The sequence below is a fragment of the Pinus tabuliformis genome, chromosome 6, assembly GCF_031772625.1.
Source record: "Pinus tabuliformis cultivar Carrire ecotype Pingquan chromosome 6, CPIR1, whole genome shotgun sequence".
NCBI lineage: Eukaryota > Viridiplantae > Streptophyta > Pinopsida > Pinales > Pinaceae > Pinus > Pinus tabuliformis.
In genome coordinates this window covers 1988340849-1988364590 of record NC_142292.1, presented here as the reverse complement: position 1 = coordinate 1988364590, position 23742 = coordinate 1988340849, and the positions used below count along the sequence as shown (strand labels likewise).

The 23742-nt window shown below is 39.5% G+C and overlaps 1 protein-coding gene across 2 annotated transcripts in view; it reads left to right on the top strand.

The window, feature by feature from the left end:
- SKIP5 (SKP1/ASK-interacting protein 5) overlaps positions 1–23742 on the top strand; it is a 152630-nt gene that overhangs the window by 45032 nt on the left and 83856 nt on the right. Inside the window, exon 5 of one of the 2 annotated variants that reach the window (XM_089431901.1) lies at positions 42–100. The exons of the other annotated variant lie outside the window; for it this stretch is intronic. Within the exon in view, the coding sequence (XP_089288027.1) occupies positions 42–100 (59 nt within the window). The remainder of the gene's footprint in view (positions 1–41; positions 101–23742) is intronic. 2 annotated transcript variants of the gene reach the window in all.

The following is a 23742-nucleotide window of genomic DNA, read 5'->3' as shown; positions in this document are numbered from 1 at the left end:
TGGTGACATAGACATCTGGATTCTGGATATCTTACTCTCAGGTTGGTGGAGGTTCATCACCAGATGAAACTGTGCTTGTTTGTCCGCGGGGCTTTGATAGGTATACCTGATGAAATTCCCATGCTGCTTCTTTAAAGTTAAGTGCCTTGTTTGTTTATTCTTTTACTGTTTCAACACCCATGGACTGCCCAAGACAAACAGACATTATTATAGTTATCAGAACCAGACCGTTCATTGAACTGGTTGACCCAAAAAATGTGAACTGGACCGAAACCTGAAAAAAATTGGACCAAAAAATACATAAAATGTTCAAATTTTGAAAAAAAAACATATATGTTCACGTGCATCCATATGAATCCAAACCATTATACACAAATATGCAAAGTTTCTTATATCTATAGCAACCAAGAGTGCATGTAACTAAAATATCACAGAGTGCAATACATTTCTGAACCTAACATACATCAACAAAGAGCTTCTAAATGGCCTTTAGAGTCCAAAAAAAATCATGCTACAACAAATAACTACATATTATCAAAATAATTTTCTATATAGGGATCATCATCATCAATATCATCCTGTAAGGATTAAAATAAGATAGAAGAAACCTAACATGCCAAATCAGTGATTTAACTTGAGTGAAGGGTACATTTTACACTAGGGTCATGACAGAGAAGTTCAACAATCAATGCCACCAATATCTAGGTACATAGAGGGTTTGGTTCTCCTGATTAAATGCTAGTTTCATACTCTCAGACATGACAGGATCCAATGGAGAAATTTTGCAATCCTGCTAATCATGAAATCCTAAAAACTGTTAAGCCTGCTGAATTTGGAATAGGATTTAACTTCTACTTTCTCTGTATGAAATCCAGTGAGAGGGTGAAACCACTCTTAGACATCCTGAAACAATTAATGGTAATGTTATAAATTTAAGTAAAAAGAAATTTTACTTTAAGAATTTAATATTACCATTAATCACTAAGGCGAGTGAACTGGAGGCTGGAGGAGGGGGGTGTCTCCTTAAATAACAGTAGTAGGGCCCTAGGGTCAGGTGTTGTGCTTGCAAATTACTTAATTTATTGTTTTCCTGAAAGAAAATTAGGTTTTGTTGGTCCCTAGCTGGACCGCACAGCATTGTATAGAATCGGCTGGTTTGGTATGGAGCCAACCAAAATGGTCTGAATCTTTGAATCTGACCAGAATGCCCCTGAAACCAGTCAGACCAGCCAGTTTTGCCAGTTCCAATTTGGTTCTGATAATACTGAACAAAATATGATATGAATAAAAGATACAATACTGTGAATGCACATGCAAGGCATCTTCACAATATGTGAATGCATGTGCAAGACATATCCGTACTCTGTCTCTGAATAAAACATACAACAAAATATACAACAGCTATGAAGCAGGAAAATATCTGACCAACGGTCAAAGAACTCTGTTTAGCAGTTATAACTTATAAGAGAGATCCATCCTTGTCAACCACCACAAAATATCTCAAAATTTGCGTAAGGATATAACTGTTGAAGAATATGCTGGAAGGGGTTCTGCTGCAGAAGATTGGATGGTGTTTTGTTAGGATGTGTTCAAGGTAAATGGCTATGTGAATGCCTCTGGCAAATGGATAGTTTTTTGATACCATCTAATGAGTTGACCATGCCAAAGTAGAATCTCACCTACCCAGTGTTGAATCTCAAAGTTAAAGAAAAGTATACCTATCAAATTTACTACATTTTAAAATTTATGTATTTTAGTGGACAGTTTTAATCATAGATGAAATAATTGTAGTCGACAAATAAGTGGTGAGCGTTTTGAAACTATTAAATTGGCAATAACTGGGAAATAATTGGGAAAAATCAGAAAGCGCTAATTTTTTTCTTTTCTTTTCTTAAATAGACAATAAATTAACCGTGACATCAAATAATCACATTGCTACATATACGGAAAAAACACTGATATATAAGATGTATAAAATGCCAAATGATGTAACTGTCAAATTTCCAAATACCAGCTAGATTTATTTTCTCACGGCAATTTATTTTGTCTCCAACAATTTATTTATTTAGCCAAATAAATATAGAATTACCGAAAAATAAAATCACCGGTATTTTTAACTTCTAGGAATGAATATGTGCAGTCGAATTTAAATCAGAGATATCAATTATACAGTTCAAAAATAATTCACCCACGACAATTCTCCGTCATCTATTAATATGGAAAATCTGGGTTTTCAACCCACAAAGATACAAAGAAAAATTACAATAATTGGAACTTGTAACTTGGCCCCATAGGATGAATTTGGCCACCTGAAAATTGGCCTCTAGAAAAAAGCGTCCAGGAGAAATCCGGTCCAATCAATTAGCTGGCAAATCGACTTGCGCCCTCCCCATGAGCTATCACTGCACCCTAGGAAACTTGGCCTCTAGTAATTCGGCTTCCTCCAAATCAAATTGACCTTCCCCCAACAATTCAGTTCTGCAATCTTCTCAACCTGATCTCCTAGATTCACCCTCAATTCTCCCATACTTCTACTCTGCGTTCCAGTGCATTGAACCACTCGCACTTGAGAAAATCGCTCTCTTTGTGGTGACTCACTCTCTTGAATTCTTGTGTATCTTCACCTCTTTGCTAGGATTCCCTTATAATCTTCATTAAGTCCAAATCCCTAACCCTAATATCCCTTTTAAAACATCTTGGACATCAATGGTTGAGATTATTTCTAATTCACTTAAATAATTAAATTATTTATCTTTAGAAAATGACTTAATAGTCCACAATAGTTTTTTTTTTTTTCCTATGTGGTTCACAGGCCCCAGCCATCGCTGACCGCTACGTCCACGAAATATTTGTACCAAGCAGATCCACTCGAAGAGATCACTTGTTGCTGGCTCAACCACAAAGCGTGACCTTGCGAATGTCAAGAGAATTGAACCTGTGACCTCTCAATAGCAAAGATACTTTAACGACAGGGACTCGACCAATTGAGCTAACCCTCAGGGCTAGTCCACAATAATTAATTGACTTTAATTATTGTACTTTTCCTAAGTTAGACTTAAGAAAGAAGACATAAATCACTTACGAAGACATAAATCACTTACTCCACCAAGCAAGCACCTAAAGAGGGAATAAATCATCTCCCACATGCTAAGAGCCTAAGACACCAAGCTTATGCACAAGACCTTCCGAAGCTACCACTAGCTTCAACACTCCCTCCTAACAAGGAGGGGATTCTCCACCACCTGCTGCTTATCTTGGTACTTTGCAAACTTACCATTTACTAGAGGCTTAGTGAGAACATTTGCCACCTACTATGTAGAAATGTATTGCAATCTCACAACACCTCTCTAGACCTTGTCTCTGATGAAGTGATATTTGATCTTGATGTGCTTGGATCGATCATGAAACACAGGATTCTTAGAGAGCTTGATGCAACTCTGATTATCACAATCAATCACCATTGGCCCCATCTGTAGATCAAATATTCCTCTGCAAGCATCTTGTGAACCACCTTGCCTCACAACTCGCCATACTTGCTGCCATGTACTTTGCCTCTGCTAAACTAAGTGCCATTGACTGCAGCTTCCTGCTGTACCATGAGATCATGGTTGATCCCAAGCTGAAACAATATCCAGATGTGGATTATCTGTCCACTGCCCTCCTTGCCTAATCAAAATCTGTGCACCCCTATAGCTCCACTCCTTCACCTTTGAGATATCTTAGTCCAAGGTCAATCGTAACTCGTAGGTATCTCACCACATGCTTTCTTGCCACCCAAAGTACCTGTCTTGGCTCCATGATGAACTGGTTGAGTGTGTTCACATCAAAACATGTAGCCAACCTAGTGTTGACCAGATAGATCAAAGAACCTATCAGCTTCCTGTATAGTGTGGGATCCACCAACTTGCCTTCAGAAGCACTTAGCTTCTTCAAACTAGTGATCATCTGTGTAGACATAGGCCTGCAATTCTCCATCCTGAACCTCCTCAAGATCTCAACTGCATACTTGCCTTGTCCAAGGAAAATCTCTCCTAGCTGTTACCTCCAATCCAAAAAGTAGTGCATCAAGCCGATGTCCTTCATCTCGAACTCTAAAGCAAGATCCTCCTCGCACATCCCTATGAGCTTCTCTGATCCTGTCAAGAAAATATTGTCCACATAAAGTACCAAGATGAGCGACTCACCCTCAACAAGTACATAGTACAAGTTGGGATTTTCCTCCCACTTGGTCAAGCCCAAACCAAGAAGATACCCATCGATCCTTGCATAACATGCACATGTAGCCCGTTTCAAACCATAAGGGTCTTCTTCAACTTGCATACATGGGAATCTCTCCCATGCACCTCAAAGCCCCGAGGCTGCTCAATATACACCTCCTTAATCACACTGTTGAGGAAAGTAGTCTTCACATCCATTTGATGTATCCTCCACCCCATCTCTGAAGTAATGGACATAATTACTCTAATGGATGTATATTTGGCGATAAGTGTGAATGTCTCGTCATAATCCACTCCCTCTTAGGAGAACGCTCTTGCCATAAACCTCACTTTGTACTTCTCGACATTGCCATCAACTGCATGTTCGATCTTATAGATCCATCAAGAAGTGACCACAGACTTTCCCTTCGGTCTTGACACTATGTCCCACACATCATTGCACATGATGGAGCTATACTTCCACCATGGCATCCCTCTAGACCTGCTCATCTTTAGTCTCTTCAAAAGTGGAAGGCTTAGACTCATTGATGCTGCTTGTTAATGCCAAATAACTGGAAAATCTTTTCGATGGTTTGCTTTGCCTGAAAGTGCTGCGAGGAGCCTCCACATGCTCCTTAGGATCATTCAAGGTCTGCTCGATCCATCGTAGCCTCCTCCTCATAAAACTCAAAGGAATATTTTGTTGAAGAATCTAGGGCAAAGTAGTGTAGTGTGATTCTTCGTTACTTGATAACAATTTGTGGAGTCTTTTTATTTTTCTTGTTAGCTTATTCTTCTTCTTCTTCTTCTTATTAGTGCATATGTGTGTACTTCATCAAACTGCTACCAAAACATAAAAACAAGAACACAAGATGTTGGCTCTCTGCCAGGGCCAAAACCTCTCTTCTCTTGAGAGGAAAACCCTTTAGTGAATTTCTCTTATTGAAGCTTCTATATATCAATGCCAAACCCTAGACCCTTGACAAAGAGATCCTCCAAGAACAAGTCACATGTTTACTCATTTCTGCACCATATACCCCGACACTTTTTCTGACACTTCTTTCGACACTTTTTTCTCTGGCACTTCACCCTCCTTCTTCCGGCACTTCGTTCTCTTATGAATCTTGTCTTGAAATAGACCTTCTTGAGTGAGTCTTCTAGGTGAGGTGTTCCCCTTGCACAAGTAGACTTCAACGTTGACCAACCGAGATCCTTATTGTGATATGAGAGTATGACAGTGCTACTGTTTTGCTGCCCTAGTTTCTCGCACATGTGGGAGGATTACTAGGTTCATATGCTCTTCTCTCCTTTGCTTGAGTGTCTTCCTTCCACGCTGGAGTAGGAGGCCTTTGTAGGCCTAGTTACTAGCCCAAACAATGAAGAATATACAACTGTGGTTTTATTGCTGATATAGCCGCAGACTATCCTTCATTCCCTCGCACGTATGACTGTGTATACCTTAGAAGTAGTCCCTTAATATTCACTGTTCTTCCTCTTCTCTTTGCTGCCCTAGTAGACCCTTTACCTCGGCTTCCTTCAACCTTCTTGTCCTCTCTGTTTCTTGCAGATTTCAGAGCTTGAGTGGTATGTTTTATTTGGAGTGGATGACCTCTATAAATCAGTGTTGATAATATCGGTATCGGGAAAATATCGGCGAGGGTCCAAAAAATATCTTATCGGCAATATCGGCGAAAATATCGGCAAATATCGGCAAGCATAAAAATTGCATAATATATTCATTTTTTTTTTTTTTCAGATTTTTAAACATATAAAGCAATAACAACATGAAATAAACACATTGGCACATAAATATGAAGAAAACACTGATATATATGATGTCAAATAGAAATGATATATCAAAGGCGATACCAAATCCTGCTGATCCCTGATAATTGTCCATTCAAGGACTCAAATGTGGAGAACCAATACAAAATAACATCACATATATAAAAGTATCTCATCATCATGAGTTACATGTAGCATAACAAATAAAGCTAGCAGCTATCTATCTATTGCCCTCTCCCCCTTTTACGGGAAAACATGATGGGCTGTTTGCCAGGCCTGCCCCTAGTAGTAGAAGGCCCTGACCCTACCTCTGCACCTAATGTCAAATAATGAGTGCTAGGCATGGAGCTATGCTCTCCTATATCTATAGCAGATGGTGTTGATGCTGATGCTCCCGCAGTGTCCTCCTCCTCTTGCTCCTCCTGCTCCTCCTCTAAGTGTTGCTGCTCCTTTGACTCCGAGTCCTCCTCTTGCTGCCCCTGCTCTAATGGATCATCTGCCACTGGCTCTAACCATGAGGGTGACTCCTCCAATATGGGCTCCTCAGACTCCACCCTCCACGGAGACAATACATCAATATTGTCTAAGGAAATGGCATCTGGATCCATTGGTGATTCTATTTGCCTCACTCGAAGTCGGATGTTGTAATGCACATACACCAAATCGTTGAGGCATGCGAACTCCAACCTGTAAGAGTGTCAAAAAAAGTAATGAGTCTTGACTCTTGACTCTTGACACTTGAAGTTGAAGGTCATAAATTAAAAATTAAAAATTACAATAAGTGTAATTGCTCCACTGAAGGCTTGAGTTCAAAGTTATACCTGTTGCGCTTTTTGGCGTGTATTTTCTCGAATACACTCCAATTGCGCTCACACCCTGAAGAGCTACATGTTTGACTCAAGATTCGTATAGCCAATTTTTGCAAATTTGGTGCCCTTGCACCATAGCTTCGCCACCAAATATCTACAACAAAATAATGAAATAAAAAATTCAAAAACTTAAAAGTTAAAACATAATTAAATTCAAATTTCTAATTTCTAATGAGTGATGACTTGTCACTTACGTGGCATGAAGAGGGCCCTTTCCCTAATGGCATCATCAAAGCCAAATAGGCCAACACAATCTTGATAACATTGTACCTCGCGATTGATTTTGCTACGAAGCTCAAGATAAGGTACCATCCTCTGAATACAGGAATGGAGCCCTTCCATCACCTCGCCATCAAAATCAAAGTTGCATTTGTATGAAAATGCGGGGTTGAGGAAGAGTGCTGCTGCATGAATGGGTCGATGAAGCATCCCTGTCCACCGACTATCGATCACATCCCATAACATCATCTGCCTATCAAGGTCAGCAGAACCCTTGTTTGCATAATAGGAACGAATGGCCTCCTTGGCCCTATCCATGCTCTCATACAAATAAGGCATTGCAGGCTTCTCTCCATCCACCAATCTAAGAACCTTTACTATAGGTTCGCTAACTGCACATGCTTCTTCTACTCCACGCCAAAATGTCTCAGAGTACACCATTTTTGCAATGGATTTCCCATCAGGTCTCCTGTTGTATCTACAATTACGCCAATCCTCAGACACAAACATTTGCTTCAACTCGAACTGACATCGAAGCAAAGACTGAAGAGTAATAAGGGTTGTGGCAAAATGTGTGATGGCAGGACGCCGCAACTCCTTGTTTCTAGTGAACCTCCTCATAAGGCTAAGAACAAAAGCATGGTTATAAATAAACTTGGGGATGCTCCTAGCCATATCAACTGCCTCCTTGATGAAGGAGAGTTTCCCCATATCCTCAAGCAACAAATCAAGACAATGCGCTGCACATGGAGTCCAGAACAATGTGGGATGCCTCTCCATAAGCATTCTGCCGACAGACACATAATTAGCTGCATTGTTTGTTATGACTTGCACCACATTCTGCACACCAATCTCCCGAATGAACCCATCTAACAACTCACATATCGTTGCTGCATCTTTGATATGTTCTGATGCATCCAACGATTTAATAAACATGGTACCTTTAGGACAATGTACCAAGAAATTTAGAAGGGTCCTACCCTTTCTATCTGTCTAACCATCAGACATCACTGTGCATCCAGTGACTTCCCATGTCTTTTTCAACTCCGCCAATCTAGAGTTGATGTCCTGTTTTTCTGCTTGAAGAATTGGCCCCCGCAACTCCTCATATGTGGCACTTTTGTACCCTGGGCCCACAATAGCAATAGCATCACACATTGGCTGCCAAAATGGATTGGTTTTCGTGATGCTGAGAGGTAAGTCGCTCCAAAAAATACACCTCCCCATGACTCTATCTGCTTCTTGCTTCTCCTTTTTTTTAACAAGCGATTTTATGCCAGGTTGTGCTCCAGCGCCTGTTCGTGGAACAAAAAATGATGACCTCGCACTCACACTAGCAGTAGCATGTGATGGTGTGCCAGTTGTGGAGCCCCTCCCACTAGGGCCACTAGGCCCACTACCCTCAACACCAAAATCAGGAGAAGATATCCCGAAAGATCTACCTGCACGTTCAGCTTTGTTTCTTTCCGCCTCTTCCTTCTTTCTGTCCTTTTCTTCAATTGCCTCAAGAGCTTTTTGTATAAGCTCCGGACTAGAAACTGTACAAAGCCCAACATCATGTCCACTGAGTCTAGCAAGATGGTATTTCAGTCGTGTAATCCCACCTGTCATCTTGTCCCCACACAATTTGCATGTAAGATATGCACGATTTGTCCCACCATCAGGGCTCCCATACTCCCAAAATGGGTCCAAGGCTTTTGGCATATTTGTATTTTGTAGTGGGCTAACTCAAACGGAAACCTAGAGCACCAAAAAAAATTTGGAATTAGTAACTTAATAAGTAATACGAAATTTTCAAATTACAAATAACCACATCATTTTACAAAACAGTTTTAACTTGACTGTTGAATAGAAGTGTAATACAAGTTGACTGATGAATAGAAGTGTAATAAAAGTTGACTGTTGAATACTCTTGAACAAAAGAGTATGAACATGTTGTAACGTGAGGTATCCAAATGGCAAATGAAACACATAGCAAATTGGCACGGAATGAGAACAATTTCTTTCAGAATTATGCCAAGCATGGGAAAAATATATAACTGTTATAACTTATACCACTGCTGTAGGTGCATAATGCATTATTAGACTTCATAAGTTCATAGCAGTGAGCACAGAGAAAGTTACATCTTTAACTAGCAAGGCAGGGTGCAATCTTTGAAGAAGAAGGCAAACACCTTTTGAGCTGATGGAGGGAGGATTTTGATGATTGCATCAATATGGGAGAGAAAAGATGAGGTTTCCAAATTCCAACAGTACTTCTTCAAACTTTGATACTTATCCATGACAACATGTTTTTAGCAGTTGAAAAGGTTCGGATCTTTGAGAATATCATCATCCTTCTCTTCATCTGAGTTTTTGTAAGCGTTATCATTGGCTTCTAAGATCCATCAGGTAGACATTCTTGAAGTATGTTGAAAATAGAAGAAGTCAGGAACTTAGATAATTGTGGGCATTCTATTAAAGTGTATAGGCCTGAAATTTTTGTTCTTCGAGGGTAATCAAATATTTGACGGTTCAATATCCCCATGGGCCAGCATTATAAATTTATACCTATTGAGAGGTTTTAGAGGCGTTTTTCATTCCATTCATAAACTTGACATCACATTACTGATGGTTTATGACATATGTAGTTTGCAAATGGTTTATAACTTTATAATTTAGAGTCTAGACCTGCTGTAGGTGATGATTCCCTACATCTTTTGGGCATAAATGCTGTAGAAGAGGAGGAATATATGCTCATTTATCCCATTCATACTTCTACATTCTTTCCAAAGACTGACATGAGGACATCAAGTTAAGATCATGAGAAACTGTATATTGAATGTTGTTTGTAGAATGGGTAATTGTGAAAATATTTTGTAGCCGCACATTAGATGCTTGATTGTTTCTGCAGCCTGGCATATTACACAGCTGCCATCTGTAAATCCTCTATGCTGTGCATATATGGTAATGGCAGCATATTTTTGTGACTTGTCTGTTGATTGCTCCTGTCCGGTGGAAGTGGTTCATCTTTGTGGAGAAGAGATTGTTTAGACAGGCAACAAAAACCATATAGGATACAATAAGATGAACAAATATGTCTCTTTTGTTGGAACCGTGATACCACTGCTGTAGGTGGAGAATGGAATTATTGTATTACGGTTTACCTTGACAGTGATCAATATGAAGTTATTTTCTATAAATATGTGTGGTATTGCTCAATGCAAACCCTTGCAATTTGAAATCAAAACAAAAACCAAGCAAAATGATTGTAGGGAACCGGAAGAATGAGAATCGAGATTGTCTTACTGTTCTTGGCACTTGCAGCTTAGAGAAATCTTCGTTGTTGGTGGCAAATTGGCAATAATGGCTTCAAACCCTCCTTGGCAGCAACCACATTCCTTCTCCAACGCTCAGAAAAACAAAATGACTTCAAAAAAACAAAATGACTTCAAAAAAACCAAAAATCGAATTATATAGGCCGCGCGGAATGATTTCAGGGTCACCGGCGATATTTTAGGTCGTCGCGCGATATTTTCCGAGATATCGCCGAAATATCGTAAAACTCGTGCAATTTTCAAAACTCGAAAATATCGCGATATTTGGTCGGCGATATTTCGGCTCGCCAAAAATATCGCGATATTTCCGAATATCGCCAATATCTCGGCGATATTATCAACACTGCTATAAATAGAGGACTGTCCCTCCATTTAGGCCGACTTATAGGTCGACTTGATTGACAGTTTGTAGGCCGACTTTGAGGGCTGTTTGTAGGCCGACTTTGAGGGCTATTTGGTGACTGATTTGTTGAGCATACTTCAGATAATTTTGATGGTGGTGTAGCATGCTTGAAGGAGCTTCTTGAAGGTGTCATTACATAGGAGTAGACTTGACTTTGCTTGGAGGTTTTCCCTTTAACTTTAATATATATATGTACATGGTGTAACATGCCTTTAAGGCCTTCAACATTTCCTTTTGACCATTTGACTCACCTATGGCACTTTGACATGTGCTAGACCTACTTCAATGAGCAGGAAACTCATTGACATATATTATAAAATAATATTTCTTTTCTTCAATAAGTACAAATATCAAAAGTACATTTATGAAGACCAAACCTAGTTACACTTTCCTAAAACACTCCCTCTTAACTAGGGAGGTGTTCATACAACATTACAAGGTATTTTGCTATTATCAATCTTGAAGAATTCACATAAGAGAAATCGGATTAGCAATCCATCTGTTATAGCATCATATCCATCAACGTTGTCAGTGCAAGGCCTTGACTAATAGCTCCATCTCTTTACGAGACCATGAACTACAATACTGACGAGACCAATGATTCATAGACACCTTCGTCATTGTCTCTCAAGGTACATAACCACCTGGGTGTTCTTTGAGTATGACCTTCTAGGACTATTCTTGTCTTGGGTTCCCAACCCTCAAAGGATATCAGTCCTCTTGCCTACACTTGTCTTGGATGCCCTACACATCCTCAAAGAGTATTAGATGCCAGATGATTACCCAATCCTCCCATTCTTTCTTCCCAAGTGAAGACAAGAATGTTGTGTCTATCTTGTGTCTATATTTCCATTCATGGCCTTCATCTAGACTTACGGCTGTTAGTCCTGGTCTAGTGCATGACCCATGAAATGTAAAACACAATTGGCACTCCTTTGTAATCAGGGGTGATCCAAAACTCCCTCTTTATCAGGGACCTGCCAAAGCTCCCTCTTAACTGGGGACTCTTTCCTTCATCAACAACTTTTTCTTCGTGGGTCCTTTAGCTACTTGATCTCCTTTCTTTCTTAATGTCATGAAGTCTTTGTTTGAACTTCTTCTAGGTAGGGCACCATCCATTGATCACTTTCCTCCTTGGTTTGTCAAGTCATTGCTTTCTTCGAGGAAAGTGGCTATCATGTCATATATCAGGTTTCATTGTCATCTGGGCTACTCCTTTGTCATCTTGTCCATGCTTCGGAATATTCTTCTCATGGATGCTTTGTTGTACTTGCTTGTTTACATGTTCTGACCTAGTAGCCCATCTTGATTTCATTCTGATATTGCTTCAACATTCCTTTTCCTTTTGTTGGATGACTTCCTCATCACGATATCTTTATAGAGTAGAATCAGTTATCTGCACCTTTTATATCTCCAAGGCCTTTATAGGTGTCAAGGGTCCTTTCTTCCTTTATCAGAGTTGTCTTGCCTTCTTTCGGGAGATTTCTTCAAAGCATCTTGTTAGATAGTGATTCTCGGTGATCATGGTGTTCTTCCACATGCTTGATCTCTTTCTTCATTTGCTTCTTCTCAGATGGATAGGTCAACCATCTGATGCTTCTTGTGAGAGCATTCCTTTATTGCTTTCTTTTTAGACTTGTCAACATTTCTTCTTGTTTCTTAGTCAGCAACCTTATGCTTCTTATGTGAGCATATTCTTTTGTTGACCTTCATTGCATTGCGGTACATGCCTTCGAGCATGTTCTTGGTGAAAGAGATTCTTTCATGCTTGATCATGTTATAGAACTATCCCATGACTAAACTTTAATGCATACACACCTCATCTTGATTCTCCTTTGATCATCCTTTGGTGTGGCCCTTCTCGCTTCATCTTAGCTTGCCCGCATATCATCATTTTCTTGAATCCCATGAATGGAATTCCCAATTAGACATTTGCCTTGGTTCATGAACCTTCTTTTGAAGATTCCATCATAGGATCTTAAAGATCCTTGCCTTGCAAATGTTTCCTTTCTTTTGATGATGGAGATCTTCTAAGATTCTTATTCATGATCAACTTTCCTTTCATTGTGTATGAGGTCCTATACTAGGTATGCTTCTTCTACATGAATATCTTGAGCTATATCTGCCATGCTCCTATATTCTAGAAGATATTTCTACTTATGCATTTTTGTTCTTATCATAAATGCTACATCTACATGAGTATCTAGAACTCTATGTACATCATGCTGCTAGATTCTAGAGGATGTTTCTAGCCATGCAATTTTAATTTATTCCTACATGCTCCTATCCTACTCAAAAACTTTGAAAGAAGTCTAGAAGTAAAGAATTTGACCTAGTCATAGTAGAGATCCAGAGGATCTTCCTTCTTTTGCTTCTTTCCTTCTTCTTTCATCTCTTGAGTTATGTGAGCTTCTTCCTGCTTTCTTTTGTTGTTGTTGTCCTTCTTAAGCTTAGGACAATTCCTTTTGTAATGTCCATATTCTTGGCATCCAAAGCATTGGATCTTGGACATGTCTTTGTTGTTTGTTCTTCGTGGACCAAATTTGCCGAATTTACCCTTTCTTTTGGCCATGGTATCAAATGCTTGCTCCGTTGATCCCACATCTTCCTTTGCCTTAAGTATGGTTTCCTCTGTTTTGCATAGAGACCACATTTCACTAAGAGTGGTTGCTTCCTTCTTAGCCTATATGCTTGATGTGAAGTTTCCCCACTCCTCAGGTAGAGCATTGAGTACTACAGTTGTCATCTCTTTGTCAGACATGACTTCCCCAAGCTCTTGAAGTTGATCTCTCATTTTAGAGATTTTCATGAAGTAGGGAGCTATTCCTTCCTTTGTTATCTTGATCTTGTATAATTCATTTATCAGAGATATAACTTCTTCGGTTGTGGATACCAAGAATAACTCTACTAGCTTATCATAAATTTCTTTTGATGTCTCAAACTTGGAGACATAAGGAATGAGAGTCTTTGATTGATTCTATCAGAATCCTTTGAGCTCTTGTCTCATCCTTATTGTACTTGGCTAAGGCTTGAGTCTGTTCCTTAGCAGGGATAGTGATATTCCCTTTAACATGCTCTAGGAGTTCATTCTCCTTGAGTAGTAGATCAATCCTCTTCTTCCATGCAAGAAAGTTATTGGTACCTACCAATTTATTGCTTTCCTTGCAAAAAGACATTGATATATATTCAGAAGGGGACATGTACTTACTTGATAGATTTTGAGATGTAATGGATTTGCTTCCTCCTTGAAGGCTTGATGGCTTGTCTTCCCTGGATCTTGATGTTCTTCAAGTTGCCTTCTTCAAGTGGACTTGCTTGATGATGAGATTTGCTTGGTGACTTGTAGCTTGATGTAGGTCTTGCTTCAATCTGCTCTTCTTTGTAGGTGCCTTTATGTAAGGCTCTTTTTCTAGCTTTGTAGACTTCCTTGATGAATGATGGATTGTATACCCTTCTTGACCTTGAAGTGATTGAGACTTCTAGGCTTGATGCTTCAACCTTGTAGATGCTTCTCCTTGATGAGTGTTCTTGAGTTGCCCTATCCTTGATGTTTCACCATAGCTTTGACACCATGTTGAAGAATCTAGGGAAAAGTAGTGTAGTGTGATTCTTTGTTACTTGATAACAATTTGTGAAGTCTTTTTACTTTTCTTGTTAGCTTATTCTTCTTCTTCTTCTTATTAGTGCATATGTGTGTACTTCATCAAACTGCTACCAAAACATAAAAAACAAGAACACAAGATGTTGGCTCTCTGCCAGGGCCAAAACCTCTCTTCTCTTGAGAGGAAAACCCTTTAGTGAATTTCTCTTATTGAAGCTTCGATTGATCAATTCCAAACCTTAGACCCTTGGGAAAGAGATCCTCCAAGCACAAATCAAGTCTTTACTCCTTTATGCACCATATACCTCGACACTTCTTCCGACACTTTGTTCTCCGGCACTTCGTTCTCTTATGAATCTTGTCTAGAAATAGACCTTCTTGAGTGAGTCTTCTAGGTGAGGTGTTCCCCTTGCACAATTACACTTCAACGTTGACCAATCAAGATCCTTATTGAGATATGAGAGTATGACAATGCTGTTGTTCTGCTGCCCTAGTTTCTCGCACGTGTGGGAGGATTACTAGGTTCATATGCTCTTCTCTCCTTCGCTTGAGTGTCTTCCTTCCACGTTGGAGTAGGAGGCCTTTGTAGGCCTAGTTACTAGCCCAAACAATGAAGAATATACAACTGTGATTTTACTGCTGATATAGCCGCAAACTGTCCTTCATTCCCTCGCACGTGTGACTGTGTATACCCTAGAAACAATCCCTTAATCTTCGCTGTTCTTCCTCTTCTCTTCGCTGCCCTAGTAGACCCTTTACCTTGGCTTCCTTCGACCTTCTTGTCCTCTCTGTTTCTTGTGGATTTCAGAGCTTGAGTGGTCTGTTTTATTTGGAGTGGACAACCTCTATAAATAGAGGACTGTCCCTCCATTTAGGTCGACTTGATCGACTGTTTGTAGGCCAACTTGGAGGGATGTTTGTAGGTCGAATTTGGGGGTTGTTTGGTGGCTGATTTGTTGAGCAGAATTCGGATAGTTTCCATGGTGGTGTAGCATGCTTGAAGGAGCTTCTTGAAGGTGTCATTACATAGGAGTAGACTTGACTTTGCTTGGAGGTTTTCCCTTTAACTTTATATATATATATATATATATATATATACACATGGTGTAACATGCCTTTAAGACCTTCAACATTTCCTTTTGACCATTTGACTCACCTATAGCACTTTGACATATACTAGACCTACTTTAATGAGCAAGAAACTCATTGACATATATTATAAAATAATATTTCTTTTCTTGAATAAGTGCAAATATCAAAAGTACATTTATGAAGATCGAACCTAGTTACACTTTCCTTCAACATATTTAACTCCTCCTCCAAATCCGCTGAATGTGTCCTTGCTGCTGGTGCTGTTGGTCCTTATTCAGCCTTAGGAGCTTCTTGCTCCCGTTCTTCTACCACTGTAAGCTCTTTCTCATGAGATCTCCTAAGGGTCCTGCCCTCATCAAATCTAACATCCCGACTCAAGATCACCTTCCTCTGTCTTGGAATGTAGACTCGGTAGGCCTTTGAGACCTCACTGTAGCCCACAAATACGCCCCTTTCTGACAAGGGCTCCAGCTTAGCCCTCATCTTCGTGGGAACGTGGACATAGATTGGACTATCGAAGATGCACAAATGGCTCACATCCGGTTTTACTCCTGTAAACAACTCCTCAGGAGTCACATCCTCCAATATCCTATGAGGACTCCTGTTCTGCACATACACAACTGTATTGCAGGCCTCGCCCACAAAAACATAGGTAATTATTGGTCATAGATCATTGCCCTCACTGTCTCCATTATGGTCCTATTCTTCCTCTCGACAACCCCATTCTGTTAAGGGTTGTAAGGTACCATGAGCTCCTTCTTAATCCTTGCTTCTTTGCAAAAATCCTAGAACTTGTTGGAGGTATACTTGCCCCCATTATCAAATCTCAACACCTTAATCTTCTTCCCAGTTTGGTTCTCCACAAGAGCTTTAAACTCCTGAAACTGATCGAAGACCTCATCCTTAGTCCTTAGGAACTAGATCCAATTTTCCCTAGAAAAATGAACATTGCAAAGTATAAAGACCTTGTGGACCACAAATATCTGAGTGCACCAAGTCTAGCACCCCCTTAGATCTGGTCTTGCTGCGAGGATACACAACTTAGGCTTGTTTGTCAAGCGCACATCCTTTACACACTCCATCTTGCTGCACCCTAATCTCTAGAAAACCAACAACCATCCTTTGCAACATAGGTAGAGCTTTGTAGTGTAGTTGTCCCATCCTCCTATGGCATATCTCACTCTGGTTGTCACTCTCATGTATGATTAATAAGTTTCTTATCCTTAATAACTTAAAGGGGGGCCTTATGGAGCTAAGAAATACTAATCAGTAAGGGCTCCATATGGCATACTTAATAAGTTATTAATATCTAAGAAATACTGAGTCACCCCCCTTTCAGTATTTCCAACAGTGACAAACAAAGAACTTGACTTTGCTCATGTCCTTCTCCTTTTTGTTCTGTGAAGATCCTCCTCCACTCTGGTTTTTCTTGGCCTTGCTTTGCCCTTTTTTGCTTGTGCAACAAGAGCAAGCTCATCTTTCTCCTCAATACCCTTTTTTTGTCCTTCGGTCAATGAGTTCTCCCAGATGTCCTTTTGGATGAAGTCATCCCACAACCAACTCCAATCAGGAAGCCATTGCCTAGCAAGGATCCCATCTAAAAAGGTGGTCCAATGCTTAACACAACCCTTGAGAGCAACTTTACTAGCTCCGAATCACTCATAGTTTCCCAACAGTTGCAAGCTCATCACGAGCTTGCCAGATCCTTGTGAGGTAAGTTGTCACGGTCGCAAATCTGTTCATTCTAATCCCATTTAACTTCTCCTGCAACACCATTTTCCTATTTTCATTTCAACTCTGGTAAAGACTAGTCAGAGCTACCCACATTTGATGTCTGATGTCCTTCCTTGATATGTGAGGAATATGTGACCCCTCACATTGTCCAAAATTATAAACCTTGTTCTCATATCTTTAAGATTATGCCTCGCTGCAAGATTTGGATCTGAAGGAACTTGAATGTCTTTGTTTACAAGATCCCACAGACCATTCAAGAATCATGGTAATTCACTCCGTCCAGGGACTGAAATTAATAGCCCAATCCAACCTGTCTTCATATTGCAGACTACTCAAAGACGCCATCGTCACAAATCGACCACAACCACAAAACCCAACTGTAACATTTTAAGAAAAGTATTCTGCTGCCATCAAAAGGAAACTACTTGTTGCAAACCCTCTTGATCTTAGATCTCTCTCTAAGAATCTTCTAGATAGCTCTGATACCATGTTAAATTTTGAAATAATAGTTAGATTTATTTTCTCATGGCAATTTATTTTATCCCCAACCATTTATTTATTTAGCCAAATAAATATTCAATTACCAAAAAATAAAATCGCTGATATTTTTAACTGTTGGAAACATTGGGGGGGGGGGTGAATCAATATTTCTTTTCAATTGTTATTTTTACCAGTTAAGATAACTTATAATTAGAACACAAAATGAACAATGATAGAATAATAATTCTATTAATCAGTGATGAGGACTCCAATCCTCTTTACAATGAATCAAGTACAATAATAATTAGGGCTCCAACCCTTGATGAAGACACCAATCTTCAATCTCCCATGCTCTAACTTGTATTTTTCCAAGCACCGACTTGGACTTCATGAGGCTCCAACCTCTAGGGCTCCAATCCTATATTCCTGAGGCTCCAACCTTGTCAATTTGAGGCACCAACCTCTATGTCTCAAACCCTATCTCTGGTACAGGCTCCAACCTATTCTTCTTGCAGACTCCTATCCTTTAGGGCTCCAACCCTTTGCTTCAATTCTTTAAGATAGATTCAATGATTCTTCACGACTCCCAATATCTTTTGCAATGAGCCCTGACAATATCTTCACCTTCAACACTGCCCTCAAACGATCTCCAAGGCACTTAGCTCATCAATGACAACTTTGTCTTCTCATGAAGGTGTCTCCACAACTCTTCATGTTACCCAAACAAGTTTCTTCAAGGTTACATCATGAGGGCCTTCAACAGTGCATCATGGTGTCTTCAATAAGTTGCTCAAAGTCTATACCAAACAATCCTTCAAGTGCTCCACAATGTTTACAACCAAGGTATGGCTTCAATGATGCTCCAAGGTCCTTAAGTCAATACAAAAGTCTTCTAATTGAGGCCACTCCAAGTTTGTCTTCAAGAGTTGGTCCAAAGGATGTCTTCAACTACACCAAGCTTCAACTTCAATTAAGCCTTCAACAGGGACTACTCTTCTAGTTTATTATATTAGGCTTGCCTTCAAATGATGCCAATGATATGCTACAATACAGGCCTCAAGGTGTCTTCAATAGGTCTCCATGAGTCTTCTAAAGGTGACTCCAAAATCTGCTACAATTTTGCCTCGGGACTGCTCCAGATATGATACCCAAAGCCATTGTTCAAGTCTTAACCAATGATTGTTATTAGTGCTTGAACAAGCCACACCAAAACTTCACACTTTCCCTAGACTGCTCCACAAATTCGAGCTATAATGGTGACTGTCCAAGCTTCTCCATGCTGTCACAGGGTTATGAGACTGTGTCTCTTATGTGACTGTTCAACTAGTCCAAAATCTTCACTGCTCCAAGGCTCCTAATGTTGGAAACACTGAGAGGAGGGGTGAATCAGTTTTCCTTAGCAATTAGCCCTTTTAAATCTTTTCAGAGCATTAGTTAATCTTCAATTATTATTAATGTTTATGTAGTAATAACAGTAAATAAAAGAACACAATAGACACAATAATTTTAGGTGGAAAACCCCCTCTGGGTCAAAAACCACCGAATGCTTTTCTAATAATTTCTTTAATCTTTAGCCCCAACTGAAATGAAAGCAACAACTTCTTAGAATTCTAGAAAAGCATTCTTCTCCAGCTCCCACTGGAAGGACGCCTCAACGCCCTGGTTTCTTCAGTAGTCAACTGAAGGGATGCCCCAACATCCTAGACAAACCTACCAACTTGAAGTGTTCATAGGCTCCAACCTGTAGGCGACTTCATGCACCAGCCTAACACCTCCTTGCCACCCTATAATGAATGAAATGGGACAAGAGTGTGGATTCTGTACCAAGGACAACGATCCACGATACAATATGATTTACAATGATTTTAACAGAACACCTAATCACACTATGACTTGCAACCCAACCGTGACATCATCCCAACAGAGACTCCTATACCTCCCGATAATGCCTTTTCAACTCTAGGCAGATTGACTCTTTTACAATGATGACTCTTCCAATGATGAGACTTTTACAAATGACTCTTTTACAACTTTACAATGATGTCTCTTGGCCTTGACACTTCTTCACAATATACAAATGGCTGTCATGTCTTCAAAGGATGTCCTGCTGCAATGCTTCCTTTGATTTGATACTTTTGCTCTTGAATTCTTGCTTGAAGTTGTACTTGAATCTTCTTCTACTTGCATGGAAAATTTGCCCGGGGAAACCAATCCCAAAGCAAAACAAAATACCCTTCAACTTACCTCTACATGCAAAACACATGTAAGTGCATAATAATGAATAAATACAAATTAAAATTACAATGCGTACCTAAAGTGTGCTTGTCACTTTTGTTGTTGACTTGTTGCAGCAATAGACAAAGACTCCCACTCTTGATATATGCGTGGACTCTATGCAAGACTATATCCAAAACTGACCTAAAAATATATACAATATAGACTGATGACAGACCCTAGACTTGTGATGAACCAAGTTCTAAGTACAACAATAGGGACCATTCTATCAACTATGACAAGACAAGTAACATGAACTTACAACATCATATATATTTAGCAGACTTGGTGTAACATCAAATGTGTAGTATCAAGAATAGGACATTCGAAATGTGGTATCAAAACTAACTGTGACATATAGAGACAGAGATATAATTGAGACCTTGTGTATACTTACGTTGTCCTGCAAAAACATATGTTAGAGATGATACTCAAAATTCAGATATAAACACTAATCATACATATCTTGCTGTAGGAGACTTACCTTTGACTGTTGATGTTTGGTCCTTACTGCAGTGATCCTTGAATGCATGCTTTTTCTTGCCTTCTAGGAGCTCAATATTGAATTTGTTGTATCTATGTAATTTCGGATCTCCAGGATCTGAAATTTCATCCTGTGGTAGCCCTATGAGTCCTCTTTCCAATCCCACAGGTCTAATCAAGATTGGATTCTTCAAGAAAGAGTTATGCCAATATCCCACGATGACCTGATTATAGACTGGTTCAGTAGAGCGAACTTGTACGAAGTGCCACGTGTCACTATTGCGACCTTCGGCCCTGAAAATGCTACTCAACAAACTACAGTCCGTCCTCTTTCTATGACTATTTACGAAATTTGAATCCAATGCACGTGATATTCCCAACATCATCTGTTTGACATGGAATTTGGGAGCTTGCAAAAACCCTAACTTCCTCAGATCATATCTCTGAAATAGAGCGAACCATGATCTGAAATTTGGTCACGAGGTTCATCAAGATTTCAGCTCAAATGGGTTTTAATTTCAACTTCTGAAGCTTCGCAAAAAAAATAGTTATAGCGAAAATGCCACGATGACCTGTTTGTAGCCATAAAATCCCTACTAGAGGATATGAGGGTCACTATTTATATGAATGTCTTGAATTGAGAGGGTCCTCAACAAGTGAACATTGGAGGGATTTTAGGAGCAAAAAAGATTTATTAATTATTGACTATTCAATGACCACAACCAATTATGAGTGCCATGCCACAACCCCATAGGGTTTTAGCCCACTAATAGGGGTTACTAACTTCAAACTTGAATATCTCTCAAGCCGTGAAGAATTTCTTGGTGTCCCATATATCAACGGAAACATCTTGACGAGTAGAATCCATCTAGAAGATCCTTGACTCAAAATAGAGTAAGTTGTCAAGTCAAAATGCCCTTGCAAGATCGGGGTAGCCCCTGGTGCTGCTTGGGTTGACGTTAATGGCAACCACTGATCAACACCTAATAGTCCACTTTGCAAGAAATTCATTGCTCCTCCACATATCCAAGCATCGGTGCTTAACACTGTTTGAAATCTTCAACATGACCGAGGGTAATACCTGCACAAATGTACTTACCACAGGTCCGAACACTGAGTTTCACCACAGGATGCTACCAAAGTCCGAGCTACTACAGGAGTATAGACCGAGATTTATAGTCACAGGTCTGTCCGAGTTGAGGTGTGGTCTGTCTGGAAGACTGCCACTAATCCGAATTCCACAATCACCAATCTTACACCTGTCCAAGCTGCTACAGGAGTATAGACTAAGATTTATAGTTTGGGCTTCACAATAGTCTATAGGTCAAGGTTACAGGTCCGAGGTCAGTTTGTTGACTTCTCAGCAATCCGAGGTAAGTGAAGTCTCCACAGGATTGTGTTAAGCTGTCCGAGCTCTCTAGATGCTAACAATCCGAGGTATTTATGTTCTGTAGTCTATTGCTGGAAGAATAACCCAAAATTTTTGCCCAACAATGATCTTCCTTGTCTCCTCGGCTTCTATCTCCTGTCTGTCCTCTTGTCTCTGAATTCTTCACCAAATTCATCGTTGGAGATCCGACTTGTATTTATTCAAGTTTTGACCAATAATGAATAGACACGTCTATTTGGAGGAAGAGTCGACTTGGACATGTAAGTTCATGTCGGCCAACATAAAAAATTATTATATTTTAACTTAGAAAATCATTTTCTCTCAATCTAGAAGGAGTTAGAGGGCGAGTGATAACTCATTGGAAAGGGAAAAATGTCCTCTATAAGCTAGTGCCAATTTCATCCTTAGATGAGGCATTTTACCCTCAATAAAATTATGTTTGTGAGACTGTCATTCTAATGGCAACCTTTATGTCTATGTTTTTGGCATTCAAGGTAAGGCTCCTTCATTTAAGGCTTGACATTAGGATTAGGGCTTCCATTTTTTTTTATCTATTAGGCCTTCAAGTTTATGACAACAAGAAGAGGGTTTCTTCACATATCTAGGCTAGGGCATCACATATCAAGCATTAGTTCTAGGGCTTGCATCAAGGATTAGGGCTAGGGCTTTATTAGGCATCAATGATCATTCAAGATAGATCATGGGCATCTAGGGCTTCATTGTTCATCATTGGATCATGCATCATTTTCATGCTTAGGGTTTTCTCCTAGGGTTTGCATGAGGTTAGGGTTATTCATGTATCACAAGAATATTTGCCATCTCCAACAATGCCTTATTGACATCAATGACAACTTTGACCAACATTAACTTCTACAAATGATTACATGTAGCAGAATTTAAATCAGAGAGATCAATCACACATTGCAAAAATCATCACCCACAACAATTCTCAGTAATCTATTAATCTAGAAAATTTGGGTTTTCAACCAACAGAGATATAAGAAAAAATACAATAACAAGAACCTATAACTTGGCGCCACAAGATCAATTCAGGCCAAGGGGTTTAGCCACCTAGAAGTCAACCTCTAGAAGAAATCGACCTAGAGAAATTCAGCCTATTCAATTAGCTGGAAAATCACCCTGTGCCCTCCCCGCATGCTATCATTGCACCTTAGGAAAGTCGACCCCAACAATTAAGCTTTCTCTAAATCAAATTGACCTTCCCCCAACAATTTGGCCCGAAAATCTCCTCATTGTGGCCTCCTGAATTCACCCCCAATTCTCCCATACTTCTCCTCCGTGCTCCAGTCCACTAAACTACTCGCACTAGAGAGAATCAGTCTCTCTATGATGACCTGATCTCTTGAGTTCTTGTGTATCTTCACCTCTTTGCTAGGCTTCCTTTATAATCTTCATTAAGTCAAAATCCCTAACCCTAATCTCCCTTCTAGAACATCTTGGAGATCAATGATTGAGATTATTTTTTAGTAACTTAATTAAATTATTTATCCTTAGAAAATGACTTAATAGCTACAATATTTAGTTGAATTTAATTATTTTACTTTTCCTACATTAGACTCAGGAAAGAAGACATAAATCACTTAGTCCACCAAGCAAGCACCTAAGGAGGCAATAAATCATCTCTCACATGCTAAGACACCAAGCCTATGCAAAAAACCTTTCAAAGCTACCCCTAGCTTCAACAATAACAAAGTCAATACTAAATCTTGATAGTTGTTAAATTAAGGACACAAAACTGAATAAAATATACAAAATGACATCAACCACATATAAAATGTGTTTGATCAGTTATCTACAAAGATCAAACTAGCAACTAGCTATTGGTTCTCTCTTTACCTTTTATGGGAAAAGGTAAGAACCTGTCTACCATCAAAGTCT